General features: G+C 46.1%; 1 protein-coding gene and 1 pseudogene across 5 annotated transcripts in view; both read right to left on the reverse strand.

Annotated features, from left to right (window-relative positions):
* caskin1 (CASK interacting protein 1) overlaps window positions 1-21,423 on the reverse strand; it is a 629,644-nt gene that overhangs the window by 221,084 nt on the left and 387,137 nt on the right. For all 5 annotated transcript variants that reach the window (XM_078558936.1, XM_078558939.1, XM_078558938.1 and 2 more), the window contains exon 2: window positions 20,750-20,801. In XM_078558936.1, the coding sequence (XP_078415062.1) occupies window positions 20,750-20,801 (52 nt within the window). The remainder of the gene's footprint in view (window positions 1-20,749; window positions 20,802-21,423) is intronic.
* LOC144691256 (cytochrome c oxidase subunit NDUFA4 pseudogene) lies at window positions 16,364-16,589 on the reverse strand (annotated as a pseudogene).

Here is a 21,423-nt window from a genome sequence, read left to right on the forward strand (position 1 = left end):
CAGAAAACTGTGGATGCTGAATCATTGTACTTCTAAATCGGGGATCGATAGCTTTTTGGATACAAAGGGAGTTAAGAGATAAGAGATAGGAGATAGTGTGGGAAGGTGGAGTTGAGGTAAAGTATCAGCCATGACCTTATTGAATGGCAGTGCAGGCTCAAAGTGGCCAACCCCTGTTTCAACTTTCGCTTGTGCTTACAAGGGAAATGGAAAAGTTGCTAGGCTTTTCCAGCATTATCTGTTTTTACTAATGTCAGGTTAGGCCATATTTTTGAGACTTGCTCACTGAATAAATTCACAACACACCAAGAGATAAATGGAACATGTGTTAATGTTAAATTCTAGTGGTTGGTATCCAAGACATGATATATATACAATGCATACATCTGCTTCAGATACCAGCTCATTTACTTGGGCAGCTTTTCCATTAGTACCCTTTTATCAGTATGTTTAAAAGTTCCAGTTAAAGTGTAACTAGATGATAAAAAGTTCCTTCACTCGCTATCTCACTTACTTAGGCACTTTGGTTGACTGTAAAATAAAATCTGCACTTAATCTTAAATGCTTCTCCAAGAGCTTTAGTGTGTTCTCAAGAAGATATGAGATGGGCTGTTCCAGAAACAGAGTAAAGCTGGACTGTGCATTAGATAACTTCAAAACATTTCAGATGAGCCTGTGCAAGCAATGATTCACAATTGTTCAAATTATTTGGGCACATGATTTTTTCTTTTAATTGGTAAGAGGAGAACACCAGGTTTTCTTTTGAGTTAACATCCTGCCAATGACATTGCAGAGATGTCTACCTTTGAAATGAGAAATCTTGGAGGATGTGGTTTCCTTAAATGGCCTTTGATTAAAAAATACTCCCTTAGTGAGCTTGTTCTGGGCACCACAGGGAAACTAGTTACAGTGATTCTATGGACACCACTTAACTGCAATTAAAATTTGTAACACCCATGTGCTTGGATAAAGTCCAGGTAACATTCCCACATGACACCAGTGCCAGGCACTGTTCATTCCCACGAGAGAGAATCTAACCGTCTCTCCTTGACATTCAACACTGAATCCCCCACTAACAACATCCTTGGAGTTACCATCAACCAGAAACTTAATTGGACCAGCCATATCCATGCCAACTCATGTCACCTCATGCCTCCCACCCAATGGACTTTTGGCTAGGCGGCCGCATCCCCGCCGTGGGTCCCGCCATGCCCGGGCTGGAAAATCCTGGCCCTGAACGCAAAATCTAGGCTGGTTCTCCAGTTTAGCGCTGGGGGAGTGTTGAACTGTCAGAGGCCTTAACCTTAAACAGAGACCCCATGTGCTCTTTCAGGGTGGCTGTAAAAGATTCCATTCAAAGAACAGTGGGGGAGTTCTCCCCAGTGTCCTGACCAAAGTTAATTGTTCGCCAGCAGAAAGGGCCATACCTGCCGGAATACCTCCCCTACACTCCACAGCGGCCTCCCTCCTGCACCCTGCCAGGGCCTGAGGCCATCCCACTTACCTCACCCAATGGGCCTCCATCGCTCTTCCTAGTCCTGGGCCTGTTGCAGTCCCAGCAATGGCAACCACTCCTGGTGGCACTGCTGGGACTGAAGAGCTGCCTGTCCTCTGATTGGCCACAGCTCTTACAGGTGAGATCCTCCTCCTTTTTTAAATTCATTTTTAAGGGATGTGGGCATCACTGGCTAAGCCAGCATTTATTGCCCATCCCTAGTTGCCCTTGAGAAGGTGGTGGTGAGCTGCCTCCTTGAACTGCTGCAGTCCATGTGGTGTAGGTACACCCACAGTGCTGTTAGGGAGCGTGTTCCATGATTTTAACCCAGCGACAGTGAAGGAACAGCGATATATTTCCAAGTCAGGATGGTGAGTGGCTTAGAGAGAAACTTTCAGTTGGTGATGTTCCCATGCATATGCTGCCCTTGTCCTTCTAGATGGTACCGGTAATGGGTTTGGAAGATGCAGCCTAAGGAGCCTCAGTGAAGTTTCTGCAGTGCATCTTGTAGATGGTTCACACTGCTGGCACTGTGCGTCATTGTGGAGGGAGTAAATGTTTGTGGACGGGGTGCCAATCAAGCGGGCTGCCTTGTCTGGGATGATGTCGAGCTTCTTGAGTGTTGTGGGAGCTGCACTCATCCAGGCAAGTGGAGAGCATTCCATCACACTCTTGACTTGTGCCTTGTAGATGGTGGACAGGCTTTGGAGAGTCAGGAGGTGAGTTACTCGCCACAGGATTCCTAGCCTCTGACCTGAAGGCCCTGGGAACTCCAATTGCAGGAAGATCTGACTGTCTTCTAATCCCATTCGGACTCCTGAAATTGGCTGCAGCAGCGTTGCCACCATCTCTCCGATTGGCGGCCTCTGTGACTGATTGCAGCCATTAAACGCTGAAGTGTGCTGATACTGCTCAAAACCAAAACGCTGCAGATACTAGGAATCATAAATAAGAACAGAAAATACTGGAAATGCTCAGCAGGTCTGGCAGCATCTGTGGAGAGAGAAACAGAGTTCTCCACAGAGACCTCCTGAATAGTCCCAGCATTTTCTGCTTTTATTTGGGTATGTACCTTGCCAGGCCTGAATTTTTTTTAGTGATACTGATAGCAGCTAGCAGAGAGGACGGATTCCAGCTCAGGGTTAGAATGAAACAGCCCACTGTCCTTTTCCTTGCATGCCAACTCTAGCGAGGGCCCCTGAGGATCGCTGAGGACTGTGCAACACTGGTTAATAGGTTTGATATGTTAGATGGCTGTTGTTTTGTCTGTAGTGGGCTCATGATCCCAGCAGCAAAGCTGATGTGACTGAAGATTCCTCCAAGGGAAGAGGCGGATGCGAAACAAGCATCTACAAACGCTAATAATCACCTCAGATCCAATCACTGCAACAAAGGCCAGGACACTGCATCATCCTGCCGTTGCCTTAACAGGCGTGGCACACTGGAGGCAAATATTTGCTACTAAAATCCCTTGCACCGAGCTGGTTGAACTGCGTCTATGTTTTACCGCTAGATTATTTACACCTGCAGGAAAAATCGAAAGGAGAGTCAGCTGGGGCGAATAGCGGATGTCTGATCCGCTACCTCATGCCCCTGCTAAAATTTAAAATGAGCCATTATGATTTAATAGAGGCATGGAGGTGAGGATATTTTTACGCAGTGAGCTGTGATGATCTGGAATTTTTTTTAAGGGTTCATTCACAGGATGTGGGCATCGCTGGCTAGGCCAGCGTTTATTGCCCACCCCTCATTGCCCTTGAGAAGGTGGTGATAAGATGACCTTCCTTGACCCACTGCAGTCCATGTGGTGTAGGTACACCCACAGTGCTGTTAGGGAGGGAGTTCCTGGATTTTGACCCAGCGACAGTGAAGGAATGGTGATATATTTCCAAGTCAGGATGGTGAGCGGTTTGAAGGGGAACTTGTAGGTGGTGGTGCTCCCATGTAACTGCTGCCCTTGTCCTTAGGGTGGTAGAGGTCACAGGTTTGGGAGGTGCTGTCAGAGTTGAAGAAAAATGCACTGTCTGAAAGGGTGATGGGAGCAGATTCAACAGTAACTTTCAGAAGGGAGTTGGATAAATACTTGAAAAGGAAACATTTGCAGGGCTATCGGGAAAGGGCGGGACAAGTTGGACTAATTGATAGCTCTTTCAAAGAACTAGCACAGTCATGATGGGCAGAATGGCCTCATTCTGTGTGGCATAGTTCTAACAGAACACATGGAATGAAGGAGAGAATTACAGAAGGGGGAAGCAAGTTAGAGACCAGTTGGATTTTAATCGGCAACCTGCTGTAAAACACTTTGTCTCCTGCCCAACATGAAAGAAGTTTCCAGTTGGTTGCTGCTGGCTGTGTTAGCGAGCATTAGGCTCCTCCTCACCTCTGAAGTTGGCAGTAAGGCAGCTGATACCATTTTGCCAGGTGGGAAGGAATCCAGGGCTGTGTCCAGCATTTCACATCAGCGCCACTAGCAACAAGAAGTCTCTCAGTCAACGACACGCTTATCCATGCTCATTTCTACAGCACTTCATACAATACTTGCCAATTGTTCAAGTTCTCCTTTTTAAACACATTCCTATTGATTCTCCGAATCAGCATTACAATCGGAGCCGCTACCAGGAAAGGTTGACAGATCCAGACGAACTAATCGCCTAGCTAATTCCTTTGGCGTACAAAAAAAAATTAGGTCATGAATGTCATAAATCAGCATGCGATTATTCCCCAATTATGTGGAATTACTCTTGTTAGCATTGTACCCGCTCATTTTAAAAGCAGTTAATGTCTTATTGAAGAACCTAGCATTTTAGATACTTGTTACAGTGTGTTCTGATTTTATTTACTTCAGTTTAATAAAGTACTTATCTCAATTGGACTAACATGGAAAAGCATGGGAAATGTGTTTGATGCACTTAAGGAACTTTGAAGAAATGCTTCGTTTTGCAAATGAGGACCACAGGCAAATTCCAGATTGGGAACCTGTGCCACGCGTAAATGTCAGTGAGAGTCATGTCAGCAAACTCGCACGATTAACCCTTGCCATGCCTATTTATGAGGAATGTTGTCAGGAATGGCGAATTTTAGGCTTGGATAGGCTTGGGTTGTTTTCTTTTGAAGGGAGGAGGTTGAAGGGAGATTAAATCGAGGTGTATAAAATCGCGAGCATCCAATATAGAGTGGTTACTTCTGATAGCGGAGAGGGGGCATAGGTTTCAATTCATTGCTGGAAGGATAAGAGGGGGGCTGAGGAGGAATATTTTCACCTTGTCACGAAGCTATTAATTAATGTATATAACGTTATTGGAAATTATTTTTTAGAATAGAGGTTAAGTCTGTGGGTGTGTCTTAATTGGATTCAAGCCAGCTGGTCTGGGTGCTTTGACATGTACTAGTTATGAGATGTAAGAGAGGTAGGGTACATTTGCATTTTGTTGAATAGGGCATTCAAGAAGGTAAGTGAAATCTGGCACCCAGCTAGCAGAGGCCAAGCAGTATGTTTATATTACTAATAAAATTGGTACTATGAAAAGGGTTTTATTGTTAGAAGAGGTGGAGTTCAAAGGGGCTGGTGATACAATGAAATTTACATTCAATGAGCTGTGTTGGGTATAACAGATAGCAGTTTTGTGTGTGCAGGGCAGAGGCAATGTAAGATCAAAGCAGCTGTAAGCCTAACACTGTGTCTACAAAGGAACCAAAGTGAAAGGAACCTTATTTTGAATTTGAAATGCTTTGCCCAGGGTCTGCTTAAAAATCTAATGGTTGCTGTTGCCCTAATGGAGATTAGTCTGGGAATTTGTTAAAAGTTATGATAGTAGTGGTTTGTAGTAAGTGTATGTGTTTAATGTGTTGTAACTTAATAAAATGTTTCATTTAGTTTAATATAAAAACCTCTTGAGAACTGATGGTCTGATTCCCCAATTTAGAGCTGCATTTCAAACATACCACTTAAAATATAAGTTATGACAGTTGCTTAAAGTTTCCCTCTGGGATTTTTTAAATAACTCAGCTTTACCAAGTGCTGGGTCATAACAACCTAGAGACACCCTAGAGAGGGTCTGGAACTCACTGGGCTGAATTTTCCGTTCGTCGGGCAGGCGGAGCTGACCCAATGGCGGGCGGGCATGGACCCGATCACCACCGGCGATTGGGGCCACACTGCCATTTTATGTGGGCGGGCCAATTAAGGCCCGCCCAGCGTTACGTCCGCAGGGAAGCGCTATGTGCTCCCTGTGCGGGTGGGGGGAAGCCCTAAAATCGAGAGTGTGCTCTTTTGCGCATGCGCACTAAAGTGCGCACTCATCTCCCTGAGGCTAAGTGCAGCCACAGGGAGATCGCCTAGACTTTTAAAAATATTAAAAATAGAGGACAAAAAATCCCTTACATGTCCCCTCATGTGACAATGTCACATGAGTTGGGACATGTTCATAATTTCCATAACAACACTATTACAATTTTTAAAACACTACATGAAACCTCATCCCACTGCTGGATGAGGTTTCATGTTTTATCTATTTGCCGCCGCGGCTCCTGGCCTGCCCGCCATCCTTAAGGTTGGACGGGCAGGTCCATTAATTGCTTAATTGACCCTGACAATAGCCTCAATTGGCCACTCACAGGTCAGCGGGCCCACAGCTGATTTTGCTGCGCCCCCGCCTTCCTGAAAATTTAAATGGGGCGGGATGACGTCGGGGGTTCCGCCCATCACCGCGTATCATTTTACGCGTTGGTGAGTGGGCTCCGCCCCTGCTCGCCGACGGTAAAATCCTGTCCACTGTCTGAAAGTGTGGTATGGGCAGAAACCATCATTGCATTAAAAAAAAAACAACCATTGGATATGTATTTGAAGGGCCATAACCTATAGGGCTGCGGCTGGACCAAGATTTGGAAAGTAAGATTATACTGGATAGCACTTTATCATCTACTACAACGGCGATGGGCTCAATGTCCTCTTCCTGCAGTCATAAATTGTCTACGTTTTTGTATGCCATACCTGAATGACATCTTGTTCAACGTGACAAGCAATATGTATCAAAGGAAAGAAACCTAATAGATTTTTTTTGGTTAGTAAAAGGAAGGGTTTTAGTATTAGCAATTAACCACTTTTCCACATATTTAAACTTTACTCTGGATCCCTATTTACAAAACCAAAAACGCTATTTTTTAAATATAGTTTTATCTACTTGAACTTCCACTTTCAAGAAATTGTATATTTGCTCTTCTAGGTCTTCAGTGTCTTTTATAGAATCATAGTATGATACAGCCATAGGAGGCCATTCTGCCCATTGTCCTTGTGTCAACTCTTTGAAAGACACTTTTGGGCACACTCCCAAGACTGTCTGAATCTATTTGAATTTCCCACATTGTGATTCATCAAAATGAGACATTCAGATCCCAACAGAATGATGGGCGGTTTTGTGCTGGGAGAATAAGAGTAATCAAACTCATTTTATCTGGCAGCTTTACATCTACCTGACAGAGAAGGCTCTTTATCTGGTGTAGGCTCTTTATCAGGTGTCTGGACCAGAATTGAAAGAATAATGATCTAGTTCAAGGCCCATTCACCCATCATCCCAGTTCTCGGTGAGTTACATTGGCTCCACCAATGGCTCAATTTTAAAACTCTCATCCTTGTATTCAAATCCCTCCATGGCCTCACTCCTGCCTATTTCTGTATCCTCCTCCAGCCTCCAACCCTCTGAGACCTCTGTGTTCTTCCAACTCTGGTCTCCTGTTCAATTCTCAATTCTGTAGCTCCACCATTGGCAGCTGTGCCTTCAGCCATTTACCCTGAATTCTGGAATTCCCTCCCTAAATCTCTCCATCTCTCTACCTCTCTCTCTCCTCCTTTAAGGTCCTCCTAGAAACCTAACTCCGGCTAAACAGTTGGTCACCTGTCCTATTATCTCCTTAAGCGGCTCAGTGTCAGACTTTGACCGGTAAGGCTCCTGTGAAGTACCTAGGGACATTTTGCTATGTTAAAGGTGCTATGTAAATCCAAACTGTTACAGTCTATTGCACTGTTCCTTTTTTGCTTATATAACATAAGAATTTGAGGAGGCATGGACCACAAAAAGCCATCTAGTTCATTGACCAACACTGCCAACAGATTAATGATTACAGATTCTGCAACATGTCCATTATGCAGAGGGAGATGATGATGTGAGGCGGAGCAAGGTAACCATGCATACTGTTCTGGGGAGTGACTACATGATGGTAAGCTGCACAAAAATGAATGGCGCTACACCCTCTATGAGGCTTAGAAGATAACCAAGGCTCTCAGAGATTATTCATTAAAGTGTTCAAGAGCACAGTTCTAGTGGAATATATCAATGGAACGACCACATCTCAAACCCGTGTCAGAAATCATGGTTTAGCTCAGAACTTTCTCAGCGATGGACAAAGATGATGGACAATTGCATCAGGGGCCTTCTGAAGGGCCAAGGAAATGACTTCATGTCCCCATTCCAACAGTTATCTCCCAGGAGTGACAGCAGACCAACACACGAAAACAATCATAGGTAAGAATCATCATCTCAACCTACAGGACTGCTCGTGAGGAGACCCCTGTTTTCCCCAAACTATTTGCGTGAGATAAAGACTGAACATATAGTTGAATTGGAAAAAAATCCAGGACTATGGCGAAAGAGGAGGGAGAGTGGGACTAATCAGATAGTTCTTTCAAAGAGCTGGCACAGATACGATGGGCTGAATGGCTTCACTCTGCCCTGTGTATTTCTATGAATAGTTCTAATAGGGTTATGACCGATAGCTAACTGCTGCTATAACCTTGCTTATTGTACCTTATGGACTGTGGAGTCTTAGGATACCAATTGACAGCATCTTACAAAATGTTCCAGATGATTTTCGTTCCTTTTGGTGCTCTGTTTAGAATTTGCCAATTCAGGTCCCACTTTTAAAAAAAATATTAGGATTCGGTTTGCTGTTGCCAGTCCTAAGGCAGCTCCTGTTAACCAGAGTTTCAGCAACTTCTTTGGTCAATTCCGACTATCTGGCCCATGCCTGGGTGCATTTAATGATATCAGCTTACTCATGAGTCGTATCTTATTGTTCTTTGCACAGGGTATAGTTTCCTGGGGCAATTTGAACAGATCTGGAATTTGCACATGCTTCATTTGTGACCAATCTATTCAACACTGCTGTTTCTTGAGGTCTTAATTACTCAAACCTCTTGTAAATCTGAATGTTCATTGAAGTACCTATTGGAAATGTATATTGGACTAAAGAACGGATCTGGGGGACGTAAAACTGATCATGGGTATTATTGGTGCACAAAGGGTGATGAAGCAAATCCCAACCTGTTTTAAACCCTATTTTTCCACTGGCATCTGTCCAAAGCAAACAGATCATTGTGAAAATATTTCTCTCCCAACTCTTCTGTTCCTCTTCGACTATCACCTTTACTCTCAGTCGCCCTGCAGGACAACTGGGGGCAAGGTGGGTTTTGCTCCTTACCCCGGCGTATCACTCCGGCATATCGGGGCCCTTCCAACCCACACGACCCCCGACTCCACCTCCAATTGCAGCTGCGGCAAAAGCCTGCCAGAAAGGCCGAACAACCCTGGCCCCAGTACTCTTGTTTGCCTGAGTTTGCCTTTGTGCTGTCTCTTTAGGTTCAGTCAAAAAAGGAAGAACTGCATTTATATATCGTCTTTCACAACCTCAGACCATCAAAGCACTTTACAGCCAATGACATGGTTTTGAAGTGAAGTGACTATTGTAATGAAATTCAGTCAATTTGCGCATGACAAGCTCTCACAAATAGTTAATGACAAGGGCATCTCTTTTATGATGTTGGATAAGGGATAAACATTGGCCAGGCCATATGGAAAAACTCCTTGCTCTTCTTTGAAGTAGTGCTAGGGGATCGTTGGCGTCCAACTGAAAGGGCAGGCCAGGCCTTTGATTTAACATCTCATCCAAAAGATGCAGCATTCCCTCGGTGCACACTGCTTCACTCAGAGCACCCGCCTGGATTTTGTGCTCAAGTGACTGGAGTGGGACCTGAACCCAGAGGCGAGACTGGGATCAACTGAGATATAACGAGTTTGAGGCCGGCTAAAAATGAAAACAAATAAACCCAGGGCCCAGCGGAATTTGTTGCATTAATTACATGGTCAGTTCAAACTGGTATTTGATCTGCAGAGGTTGAGGGGAGGAACCAAACTCCTCATGAACATGCAATGGCTGTGCGATGTATTCAGTTAAATGTGTGACAGCCAATTATTTTTGAATCTAAGTGTCAAAATGCCCAAGCAAACCATGGCAACCAGTGAAAGATCACACAAGCAGCTCAATCTGTGAAGATAAGTTAACGGAAAAGGGACTGGAATCTACACAGGAGGAAAAATATGAAAGGTCCAACTCCAAGGAGAAAGAGACGGACTACACATTTAAACTAATAAAAGAAAGTAGATATTAGATTTTCTACTCTAAATACATTGTTATGTATTTGGTGTCACTTCTTGCTTGCTCATAGTTTAACAAATTTTCATCATACTTTCACTATAAAATGAAATGAGCCTGAATGCTCCTGAGGATTGGAGAGAGGCGGCATGGGATAAACACTAGTAGTTTAAAAATAATTACAATTCAGGGTTTGCTGTTTATTACTCTGGCACAGCACTGAAATTCTAGCAATATCTCAAGGTAAGGCGCGGAATCATCCCAGATTTGCACTAAGTGCGGTAGCGGGCGGGGAAAAGGACGCTTTTCATGCCGTATCATCCCAATCCCGCCTCATTAATTATGCAGCCACAGGAAACATGCCGCCTTGCTGGCACGCAGCCTCCAATTCTCCTGCCGTGCTGTACCTCACCGTTACTCACACAGGGCGCCATGTTTAAACTGCAGCCATGCACACATTTCTCAATGCTTGCAGCCCCAGGACTGTTCCGGTGAAGACATGGCCCCAAAAACCAACAAAAGTGCAGCCTCCCGCTCCCCCTCCACCCCCGATTCAGTGAGACATCCCTGGGACACCTTCTGGATGCTGTGGAGGCCAGCCACAATGTCCTCCACCTCTGCTCTGGCCACAGGAGCCCATCAGTCTCACCACTCTGGCTTGGGAGGCAGTGGCAGAGGTGGTCAGTGCCAATGCCGCACACAAGAGGTCGGCCAGCCACTGCATAAAACGGGTGAATGAGCTCATCCGTGCCGCCAGGGTAAGGCAACCATCTTATCACTCTAAACTCACACACTCACAAGGCCTCATCTCCTGTGGAGACTGCCTCCTCAGCCCTCTCCACCTTGAGGCCACTTGCACAGATCAACATGTGCCCACACACACACCCTGGGATACCCACCTTCCCCAGTACGGCCCTCGCCTTGCAGTCTCTTCCCTTGCCTGAGGCCACTTCTCCCCCTTCCTCAAGCAAGCCCTAGCCCTGCAGCTGTTGAAAAGCCATCCCGCATTATGGCTGGTCTGGTAGGTACAGACCTGCCCATGAGCCACCCCTAAAAGTGACGTGGTGCTGCCCGCAAAGCTGGCACTGATGACCACGAGTGCTGCCCGAAGCCAGGTAGGCAAACAAACCTCGAAGTCCCGAGCGGAGTGCACGTTGCCAGGTGCCCATCGCTTATGTACAGTTGTGAAACACGTTGGTGTGATTTTTGTGCCTGGATGATCCAGCGTGAGGAGATGATTTCAGTGAGCAGGGCTTCTAATGAGATGTTAAAGTATTGAAATTAGGTTCCCGACGTGTGGGAGTGGGAATGCGGCCCTGCCATTGATGGGCGGAGAGGATGATCACAAACTGGTTTCATGACGGCGTGAAACCAACTTTTGGCCTTCTCGCCATATTTTCTAACTCTGCCCACCATGACGCCTGTTGCCAACAGGACCGGAAAATTCCAGCCTAGGATTAACACTCAATGAGGTACGGAGGGAAAGGTTAGCACTCACCCATGGGACTGATCTAAAATGTGACAGGCTGGACAGTCCAGGTTTCAGGAAACCCAACAGCCCAAGGGAGATGAGGACAGTGACTGGAGATACTAAGTGCATTTATAGCACTGCTGCTGGCTCAAGAGGAGCAGGAAATCTTTCTCTCGCACTACCCCTCCCACAACCACGCCCCTCCAAAGTGCCTGCTTTTCTACTATCTTTGACAAGTGGCAAGTAACATTCGCGCCACACAAGTGTCAGGCAATGATCATCTCTGACAAGAGAGAATCTAAGCATCGCCCCTTGACATTCAATGGCATTACCATCACTGGATCCCCCACTAGCAACATCTGGGGGGTCACCATTGGCCAGAAACTGAACTGGACTAGCTACATAAATACTGTGGCTACAAGAACAGGTCAGAGGCTAGGAATTGTGCAATGAGTAACCCACCTTCTGACTCTCCAATGCCTGTCCACCATCTACAAGGCACAAGTCCAGCCTAGGATTACAAGTGATGGAATACTGTCCACTTGCCTAGATGGGTGCAGCTCCCACAACACTCAAGAAGCTTGACACCATCCAAGACAAAGCAGTCCGCTTGACTGGCACCACATCCACAAACATTCACTCCCTCCACCACCGACGCACAGTAGCAGCAGTGTGTACCATCTACAAGTTGCACTGCAGGAATTCACCAAGGTTCCTGAGACAGCACCTCCCAAACCCACGACCACTACCATCTAGAAGGACAAGGGCAGCAGATAGATGGGAACACCACCACCTGGAAGTTGCCCTCCAAGTCACTCACCATCCTGACTTGGAAATATATTGCTGTTCCTTCACTTTCACTGGGTCAAAATCCTGGAACTCCCTCCCTAACAGCACTGTGGGTGTACCTACACCACATGCAGTGGTTCAAGAAGGCAACTCACCACCACCTTCTCAAGGGCAACTAGGGATGGGCAATAAATGCTGGCCCAGCCAGCGAAGCCCACATCCCGTGGATGAATAAAAAAAAAACCCTGGCCCCATCCAAAGTCCATTCCCCACCCCCCCCAAAACAAAGTTCAGGGATTGAACCCTTCGTACCCAGGAATTAGGGTTCGAACCCCCTCCATGCCTCTAGAAACAGCTGCTGGCTCCCCTACCTGCGGCTTTGGCCTATTCCAGAGTACTCCCATCTAAGTGGTAGACAGCCCTGTCAATCAGGCTGACCTCTGGGCAGGGATCCTGTGAAAAATAACGGGCTCCCAACCGAAATGCCATGCCTTCACCCGGAAAACACGGCCCTGTAAAACAGGGGAGGAGCTGTCTAATAGTTGGATAATTTAAACAAATTTCATGCCAAAATCATTGCTGGAGGATCAAAGTTGTGAGGTAGCAGGAGTTTAATAGGGTTTCTGGGAATATTCCCAGAGACTCCAGCTAAGTCAAATCAAGCCGTTTTGACGGTCATCAGTACATAAGAGTAACTATATTACATAGGTCTCCGAGGGGCTGGGAAAGATATGAACCCCTCGGGCTGTACGGCTCACAATGAATGTATGCCTGAATACTAATTGTATTATAATTGTATTGAAGCACCTCAGAGTGCAACATGATGTATGTTGATAACTCCAATACCACTGCACTGTCTGACTGTCTGTAATGACCATATTGAAATGACTGTAATATTCATTTATTGTGTTGAAACACCTCATGATCCATGTGCAAGAGTTGAAGCTGATTGTACTTTTTGTGATGGCGATTTAGAAATGTTTTGTAATGTTCTTCCAGATATTTTGTGAATAAAGTTTATTTTTCAAAAAAAAAAATATTATATAGATCTGGGGCCTTTCCCTTCAAAATGACACTGCAATTGGAGAGTTCAGGGAAGGGCAAGGAATATTCCAGAATTTTAAATTCCTGATTTATGGGCTCATCACGACTCGAGTAGAAGGTGGACAAACTAATTCCTGGGATGGCAGGATTGTCATATGAGGAGAGATTGGGTTGACTGAACTCCAATGTATTCATTGGAGTTTAAAAGAATGAGAGGAGATCTCATTGAAACATATAACATTCTGACAGGGCTGGACAGACTGGGTGCATATTTCCGCTGGCTGGTGGGGGGGGTCTAGAACAAGGGGTCACAGTCTCAGGATACAGGGTCGGCCATTTAGGACTGAGATGAGGAGAAACCTCTTCGCTCAGAGGGTGAGGAACCTGTGTAATTCTCTACCACAGAGGCTGTGAAGGCCGAGTCACTGAATATATTGATGAAGGAAATAGATAGATTTCTGGACTCCAAAGGCATCAAGGGGTGTGGGGTGAGAGCGAGAGTAAGGTGTTGAGATAGAGGATCAGCCCGTGATCATACTGAATGGCAGAGCAGGCTTGAAGGAGCAGGCCAAATGACCTACTCCAGCTCCTATTCTCTATGCTTCTGTGGCCAGAAATACCCCCTGTCGGAGGTGGGGGGGGTTGTGCAGGGGTGGGCGTGAACCCGATCGGTGGCCCTGATTGGGTCTGCGCCACCAATTTACCCACCAATGACCACCAATTATGGCCCGTCCATTGTGACATATGCCCGGAAGCGCTGAGCGCTCCCTATGCGGGCGGGGGGGAAGATTCCCTGAGTCGTTCCCTGCGCTCTTTCGAGCATGCGTGTGGAAGGGCGCTGGGACCTCCCTGAGGCATGGAGGTGCCTTGGGGAGATTTTGTTTCAGTGTTAAACTTTTAAATAAAGGGTTTTTACACTTTTGAAACAGGTCCCCTCTTGTGACAATGTCACACGAGCTGGGACACGTTAATGAAATTTTGGAAAAAATTTTACTGATTTTTTTTTAAACGTTTCATGAAACCTCATCCCGCCCGTGGATGAGGCTCCATGAAAAATGCGAAGGCCGCCTGGGCTCTTCGCCTGCCCCCCCGCCAACCTGAAGGTTGGACGGGCAGCTCATTTAATGGCTTTAATTTGTTTTTAACAGGCCTTAATAGGCCCTTGACCGAGATAGATAGGTTCTTGATTGGTAAGGGGATCAAAGGTTACAGGGAGAAGGCGGGAGAATGGGGTTGAGAAACTTATCAGCTATGATTGAATGGCGGAGCAGACTCGATGGGCCGAATGGCCTAATTTCTACTCTTATGGTCTTATGGTCTTGACAGTTCGGCGACCGCGCAGCTGACTTGGCCGCGCGCCCGCCAAACTGAAAATCTAACCGACGCGCAGTGACATCGGGACGCACGCCCGACATCTCCCCCTGCGTCATTTTATACGTGTTGGCGAGTGGGCCCCGCGCCCCCCCTCCTGCTCGCAGTGGGAAAATGCTGCCCTAAGTTTCTAAACCAATGCTGGCGTCAGGAGAATGACCACTGAGATTGGCAGGTGCGTGAAGCATTTCACCAATCATAATGGAAATCATTACAGAGAAGTCGGATCGGGTTAGCTTAGATGAAGTAGGATGGGAGACAGCTCCATGTGCAGCAGAGATCAGCTGGGCACAGGGTGACCCTTATTTTAAGGGATTGCCCCTTACGTTGTTTGTCCCATGTCCCTTGCAGGATGCAAGGTATTTGTCCGGTATTTCCAGGGCAGCCTGTGGGGAACTGATCCCGGGAGCCTCCAGGGTGAGTTTGGGAGATTCGAATGAAATGGCAAGTGAGTGAAGCGGCCAGCAGAGGGATGATAATGTCGTGAATCGACATGATAAGTTGAACATTGTAGTTCATTTTAAACCCCACCCCTCCCACTATTAATGTCTCAAGACCACCCCCACCTCAACCACTGTCATATTGAACGCCCCCACCCCCACCAACACCCAGCTCTCACAGTCACCAGTATCCCACCCCAACCCCAACCCTGGTCCCACAGTTGAAGTGCCCCTTATTTTATTTCACAAGAGTTGAACACTTTGGTTCCGCTGAAGGGCTGTAAATTCTATATAATAAATAAATGTTTGATGAAAAGCAGGGTTCATTAATAAGTCACTGGGGGAGAGTTGGTAAGCGTCAAAAGGGTAATTTTCTGAGCATGTACGGGTAGTAAGGAACCCTGTCAAGGATGGTAACAACACAGCAACAACAACAACTTGCATTTACATAGCGCCTTTAATGCAGTAAAACATCCCAAGGAGCTTCATGGGAGCATTAGCAAATAAAATTTCACACCAAACCACGTAAGATGATCTTTGGGCAGCTGACCAAGTGCATGGCCAAAGAGGTAAGTTTTAAGTAGTGATTTAAAGGAGAGAAACACCGTAGAGAGGTGGAGAGGATTACGGAGGGAATTTCAATGCTTAAGGCCAAGGCAGCCAAAGGCACACTCACCAGTGGTGGAGCAATGAAAAATTAGGGGATGTGCAAGAGCCCAGAAGCGGAGGCGAGAGGAGATCTTTGGAGGATTGTAGGGCTGGTGGGCAGCGAGATCATGAGGATAAGGATTTTAAAATTTTATAGGTGAGGAAATAATGTATCCTGTGCATAACATATAGAAGGGAGGTAAACGACAGATGGGGTCGGGCACAAGATGAAATTCTGGAGCAGTAAATACAAGAGGTCCTATTGGCCCCAAAGGAATCCATGACTCTTTACCCACCAATTACTCACTGCTGACCGTTTAATCTTCCATGTATTTTTACAGCTCTCCAGCGTGTGGTAAATTGAAATTTGTCCAGGGGTTAATGGCAAATCAATCATTATAAAAACTCAGCAGCCCACCTGAGAGCTCAGCAGCCAATCAGAGAGGCCCAAACCTCAGCCCAAGCCTGAAGCCCACAGCCACAATACTTTATTTTTTAGGTGGCGCGCTCCAGATTTATTCATGTCAACATTTCATAAATACACAAATTAAGTACAATGTATTTAATTTCTGAATGTGCACTAAAACTCATACGCAGGTAACAGTGGTAATATAGGCCTCATTGTGCATCAAGCTTCATGGGCCAACCAACCACCTGGACAAGATGTTCTGTCTTCAACATTTAGAAGTCTGGTCAATTCTTCTTCAGTTTACTGTCGTCCATGTTCACAGTAAAGAACTTGTACTGCTGAGAGCGCGCTACCTTATTCCAAGGCCCAGGGTTGTTCTTGTGATTCCAGCTTACATCAGAGTTACGGACAGCGAGCCTCAGAGGATACTTGCTCGCTCCAACACTTCCAGACACACAATGGAATTAAACTCGGGTGGCTCTTGGCCTGGCGGATCATCAATCCCCAACATGTTGGCAATTCCCCCTTTCCTCTCTCCAACGCTCCCAACATCCGTCTGAGCCGCTCTTGCCACGGCCGTCAAGCGAGCACTTCAGAGAACTTCATCAAGCGACCCGGTCACGTCAGCCAGGCCTCAGTGGGCTGCATTTTCACCTCTGAGTCACAAGATGAGGGCCCAAGCCTCACTCCAGTGGCTTTAGCACAAAAATCTAGACTGTCGCGTCTTTGGCCAAGCGAGTTGCTTCACTTAATATCTCCTGTTTTGGATCAGTGTCCATCTTTGTGTGAATAGGCACCTTGGGTTGATTGTTCCAAGTTGGAGGCGCTAAATAAATGCGAGTATGGAGGGAGTGCTGCAGTGCTGGAGGTTCTGTATTTAGAATGAGATGTTAAACCAAGGCCCCTCTAGGGCGGATGCAATAGATCACATGGTCACTATTCAAAGAAAACCAGTGTCACTGCTGTTTGTGGGGTCCTGCTGTGCGTATAAAAAAAACTTGATTTTATATAGTGCCCTTCACCAGCACCGGACATCCCAAAGTGCTTTACAGCCAATCACAGAATTGTTATAGCACAGAAGGAGGCCATTCGGCCCATCATGTTTGCACTGGCTTTCCGAATGAGCATTTCACCTAGTGTCAATCTCCTGCCTTCTCCAAGTGCTTTCGAAGTGTAGTCACTGTTGTGGTGCAGGAATGGATGCGGTGTTTCCAATATTGCAATAGGGACCACACTGCAAGGGTATTTCATTGGCTGTAAAGCACTTGGGGCATTCGGAGGCTGTGAGCTGCATTATATAGACACAGGTTTCTTCTTTCTCAACAATGCAGGCATAGTAATGAAACTGCCAAAGCCAACGTCACTGAAAACAGCACTGACATTATTTCCTGCGAGCACTGGAATCATTACTGACTGCGAGAGCATCTCACTGAGGGACAATCATCTATTTTAATCCGACACACCTGTTAAAATTATACCTCTGTAACATTTAGCCAAATGGTGACACATCTTGACGTCAAATAGGAACTAAAATGTAAGTGCATAACCAGGAGCATTTTAACTATAAATGTGTTGTCTTCTTTTATAATTGCACAGGACATCTTGCGAGAACTAATGGTGCAATTAATTTTAGATAATAGCAGCAGGCTAGTCACCTGTGTTTCTATAGGGACACACGCAAAAGGCCCAGAGACTGTTGCCTGGCAAATATTTATTTAAGGTTAGTGAAGACATGTCGATCTTTTTACCTGTTCACTGAAATCAATATAACAGAATCATTCCATTATGACTAAAATCTTCATGCTTCTTAAACGATGACCGCGTATGTTAACAGGCCAATGAGCTTGGGACGCCAGGTAACAGAAATCATTTCAAATGAATGGCGTCAGAGCGGTTCCTTTCTCATTTTTGCATCCGGGGCTGTTGCATTTCTTTCGCACACAAAGAACATTAGCTGAACATTACAGATGCTAGGCAGCCTGGCTGTGGATCCATTCATCACTGCCCATTCTGCAGTGGTCGACAGCAGCTGAAGCAATGTGGCCTTGCCAAGCCGGACTTCCAGGAGAAGCAGCTACTTAACCAGCGTGATCAATAGCTGGTGTAATTGATGGGTCGGCGGCAATGGATGTATCCTGGTCTTCACCAGATGGCTGGAAATTTGGATCTGATTTAACTGATTTTTCCCTCCTGCACTTCCACTTTCAGGAGTCAGAAGTTTTAACCACCATATATCTGGGTGCACCCACGGATCATCAGCATCTTCCCATGATTGTTCACTCTCATTCCTTGTTTCTTTTTCCTCTCAAAATGGGATGGCTGATTCTTATCCATTTTAAGGGGCCTCAAGAGCCTCATCGGAACACAGTCTTCATATTTAAAGAAGTACCCTGGCAGTGATCACACTCGCCCACTCACAAGAGCAGGTTAAGTTGGAGAATGTGGAAAGACAGTGGGATCCAGGCGTAGACTTGACGGGCTGAATGGCCTCCTTTTGTGCCCTAAATGACTTTATGACATAACTCCCATTAACAGACTAACCTCCGAGGCTGGGTAGGGTTAAAATCCCCCTGAATGTGAGTTTGCATTAATGAGGCACGATTGCAATCTGTTAATAAATGCTGCACAGCTCTCTTATCTATGGACCAGTATCACACACTCAGACCACTATAGCTTACATCCATTTCCTCCTCTTCGTACAGCAAGCTTTCTGCTTCATCTGATTGCATCTCCATTGACATCTAGCATGAGGCAGAATCTCCATTGTTCTTTTTATTATGGAATATGGACCTTGATTGCCCCCTGCCCTTGTTGTCTGGGATGAAGAACAATTGCCCTTTTGGAGATGTGATGGAAGTTGATTGCCCTGTCTTACATGAAATTTCCTACAGGTGTCGGGAATCTGACGTCGGCACCATTTCCAGGCTCCAACCCCTGCTGGCGTCTGACATCCACCCCACCCCCACCCCACCCCGCCCGGAACGATCTTACGGGAGGTGACTGATTAAGAGGCTGCGACCACGTTCACCCTCCGTTTACAGGCAGTGGGTGGAACAGCGATGCAGGAGGCCCAGTCCGAGGGCCCGCAGCACTGGACCGCCGTCAGCCTCGCTGGGAGAGCAGACGCGACTGAGGCAGAAAGGGGAGCTCAGGGATGCCTTCAAACAGAGGATCTCTCAGAAGGCCACAGAGAATTTAAACATGATGAAAGCCCATAGCAGTGATGGCCATCAGTGTGGAGGGGAAGCCCCTCCCCAGGGTGGATTGTGGCTGCGGATGTACATGACCTTTGCATCTTTGTGTCCTCAGTGCGGCATTGAAAGGAGGGTCCGATGGCCCCCTGGTCTGCTACTATGAAGGCGCCTCCAGATAGCTGCGGGGCTCCTGATTCGGTGGGGAGCTAGTCCGATGCTGGGGAAATGCAGGAAATGGTCCCCAAACGGGATCTTGAATTAGCTGCCTGCCTCTGAGGAGCATGTTGCAGATTCCCTTGGCAGTCTGCCCCTGGGATACCCCTTGCCCCTCCCCTGCCTCTATAACTGTCTCTGTGGGGTTGAGAAGATCCTACCCATTATCCCAGTGAGTCATTGACCTCCTTTCCTTGAAGGCCAATGAGATTAGCCCTCTATTTCAGGCCCAGAACGAAAGAAAAACAGCCACAAAGGCCACGTTAATCAATGCCTTACTCTGCTTATCTTAGACATCCCATAATCCCAATTTGACCTCCGCACTGATTTAATGAGCTTAAGAGTTCAATTTTCATCAGGGGTCCCGAAAACAAGAGGCCTGAGGAACGGCAGAAATTGGACCTCGGGCCTCATCTGCACATTCAGGCTGAGCTTGGGGCCTCTGTGGGCGGCTCACCCCAAGAGAAAATATCATCTTGTTCCTCACCAGCAGCAGCCCATGGGTCAGTTCCCAGGGGGATGGGGGAAGGTTGTTGGGATTGCAGTGGGGGGATGGGGTTGCGGGTTGGACAATTGGGATTCCTGTGGAGTCGGCAGTGAGAGACATACCGGTGGTCACTGAGGTCTTTGAAGAATCCTGGGGGGGGGACAAATAATACACAGGGCTTCTTCAATGGAGGTTAGGCCTCGAATTAACATTCGCTAGGGGTCTAACGTCCATGCCAGGCTGCCATCCAGGGTATCTGACAAATGTGCCCCACAAATTTGTAAGTAACCAGTCCACATTACATCTGAACCTTCTTCTGCCCTGTCCCTTACAAAATCAATATATGAAAGATAAAGGTTATTAAATATTGAATGTAAGGCTCTGTAATATTATTTCACATGAACAGTGCTCTTAAACTAGACAATATTGGGCAATTTGTTCAGTTTCAAGGGAAAGCAGATGCATCGCTGTGACAAATCTTCTCGCACTTTGAATTCAGAATAACGCACAAATGTACATACCCATGAATGGAATGCAATTGGGAGACAAATTCAGGACATAACCTTGTTTCTGCAGCGAAGTGTTGAAAATGCTGAGTGTCAGATTAAATATGACAGTCACTTTTTAAAATGACACAATAAATCTAATTCCTCATCCTAAATTGTTCTGTGATTAGTTCTGGACTGAGGTACACAGTAGAATTTTATTCATGCAGTGGCTTGTGACTGGAGTCTTCCGAGATGTTTTCTAATGCATCCACTTACCCATCCAGGTCTTGAAAGTTCACATTCACCCTCTTGGCAGATCCTAAAAGCTCTGTAACAGAAAAATAACAAGAGAATTGGAATTGAGCAAAAATAGAGAATCCTTCACTAGAACTATCCAGTACAAAAGGAAGCCATTCGACCCATAATACCTGTGCTGGCCTTATGAAGAAGTTATCCAATTAATTAGTTCCATTACCTTACTCCTCCCCGACAGCCCTGAAATTTCTTCACAAGTATATACCGAGAAAAAGAGAAAGATGTACACATGTACACACATATTGCGTCTGTTTCAGCTAAACAAAATAAGGTCAAGCAGCCTGGTTTAAATTTCAAGCAATGCTTGGCAATTAACTGTTAGCTACCATCACTGGTACATTCTCTTTGGGAACACCTTTACCAATCAGAGTCTACTTGCCAACCAATTAGCACTCTCTTCTCATATGGTATAAATTGTTGCTTTTCCCTTATATTGGTGTTCTTGCGAAGTGTCCTGATCAGTGCAAGACAAAAAGCTTTGACGTCTCTTTTTTTCAGCAATACAAAAGAGAAAGACTTGCATTTATATAGCACCTTGCATGACCTCAGGAGATTCTAAAGCGCTTTACAGACAATGACCTACTTTTGTAATGTAGTCACTGTTGTAATGTGGGAAACACACAATACCCCACAAA

The sequence above is a fragment of the Cetorhinus maximus genome, chromosome 15, assembly GCF_964194155.1.
Source record: "Cetorhinus maximus chromosome 15, sCetMax3.hap1.1, whole genome shotgun sequence".
NCBI classification, from domain to species: domain Eukaryota; kingdom Metazoa; phylum Chordata; class Chondrichthyes; order Lamniformes; family Cetorhinidae; genus Cetorhinus; species Cetorhinus maximus.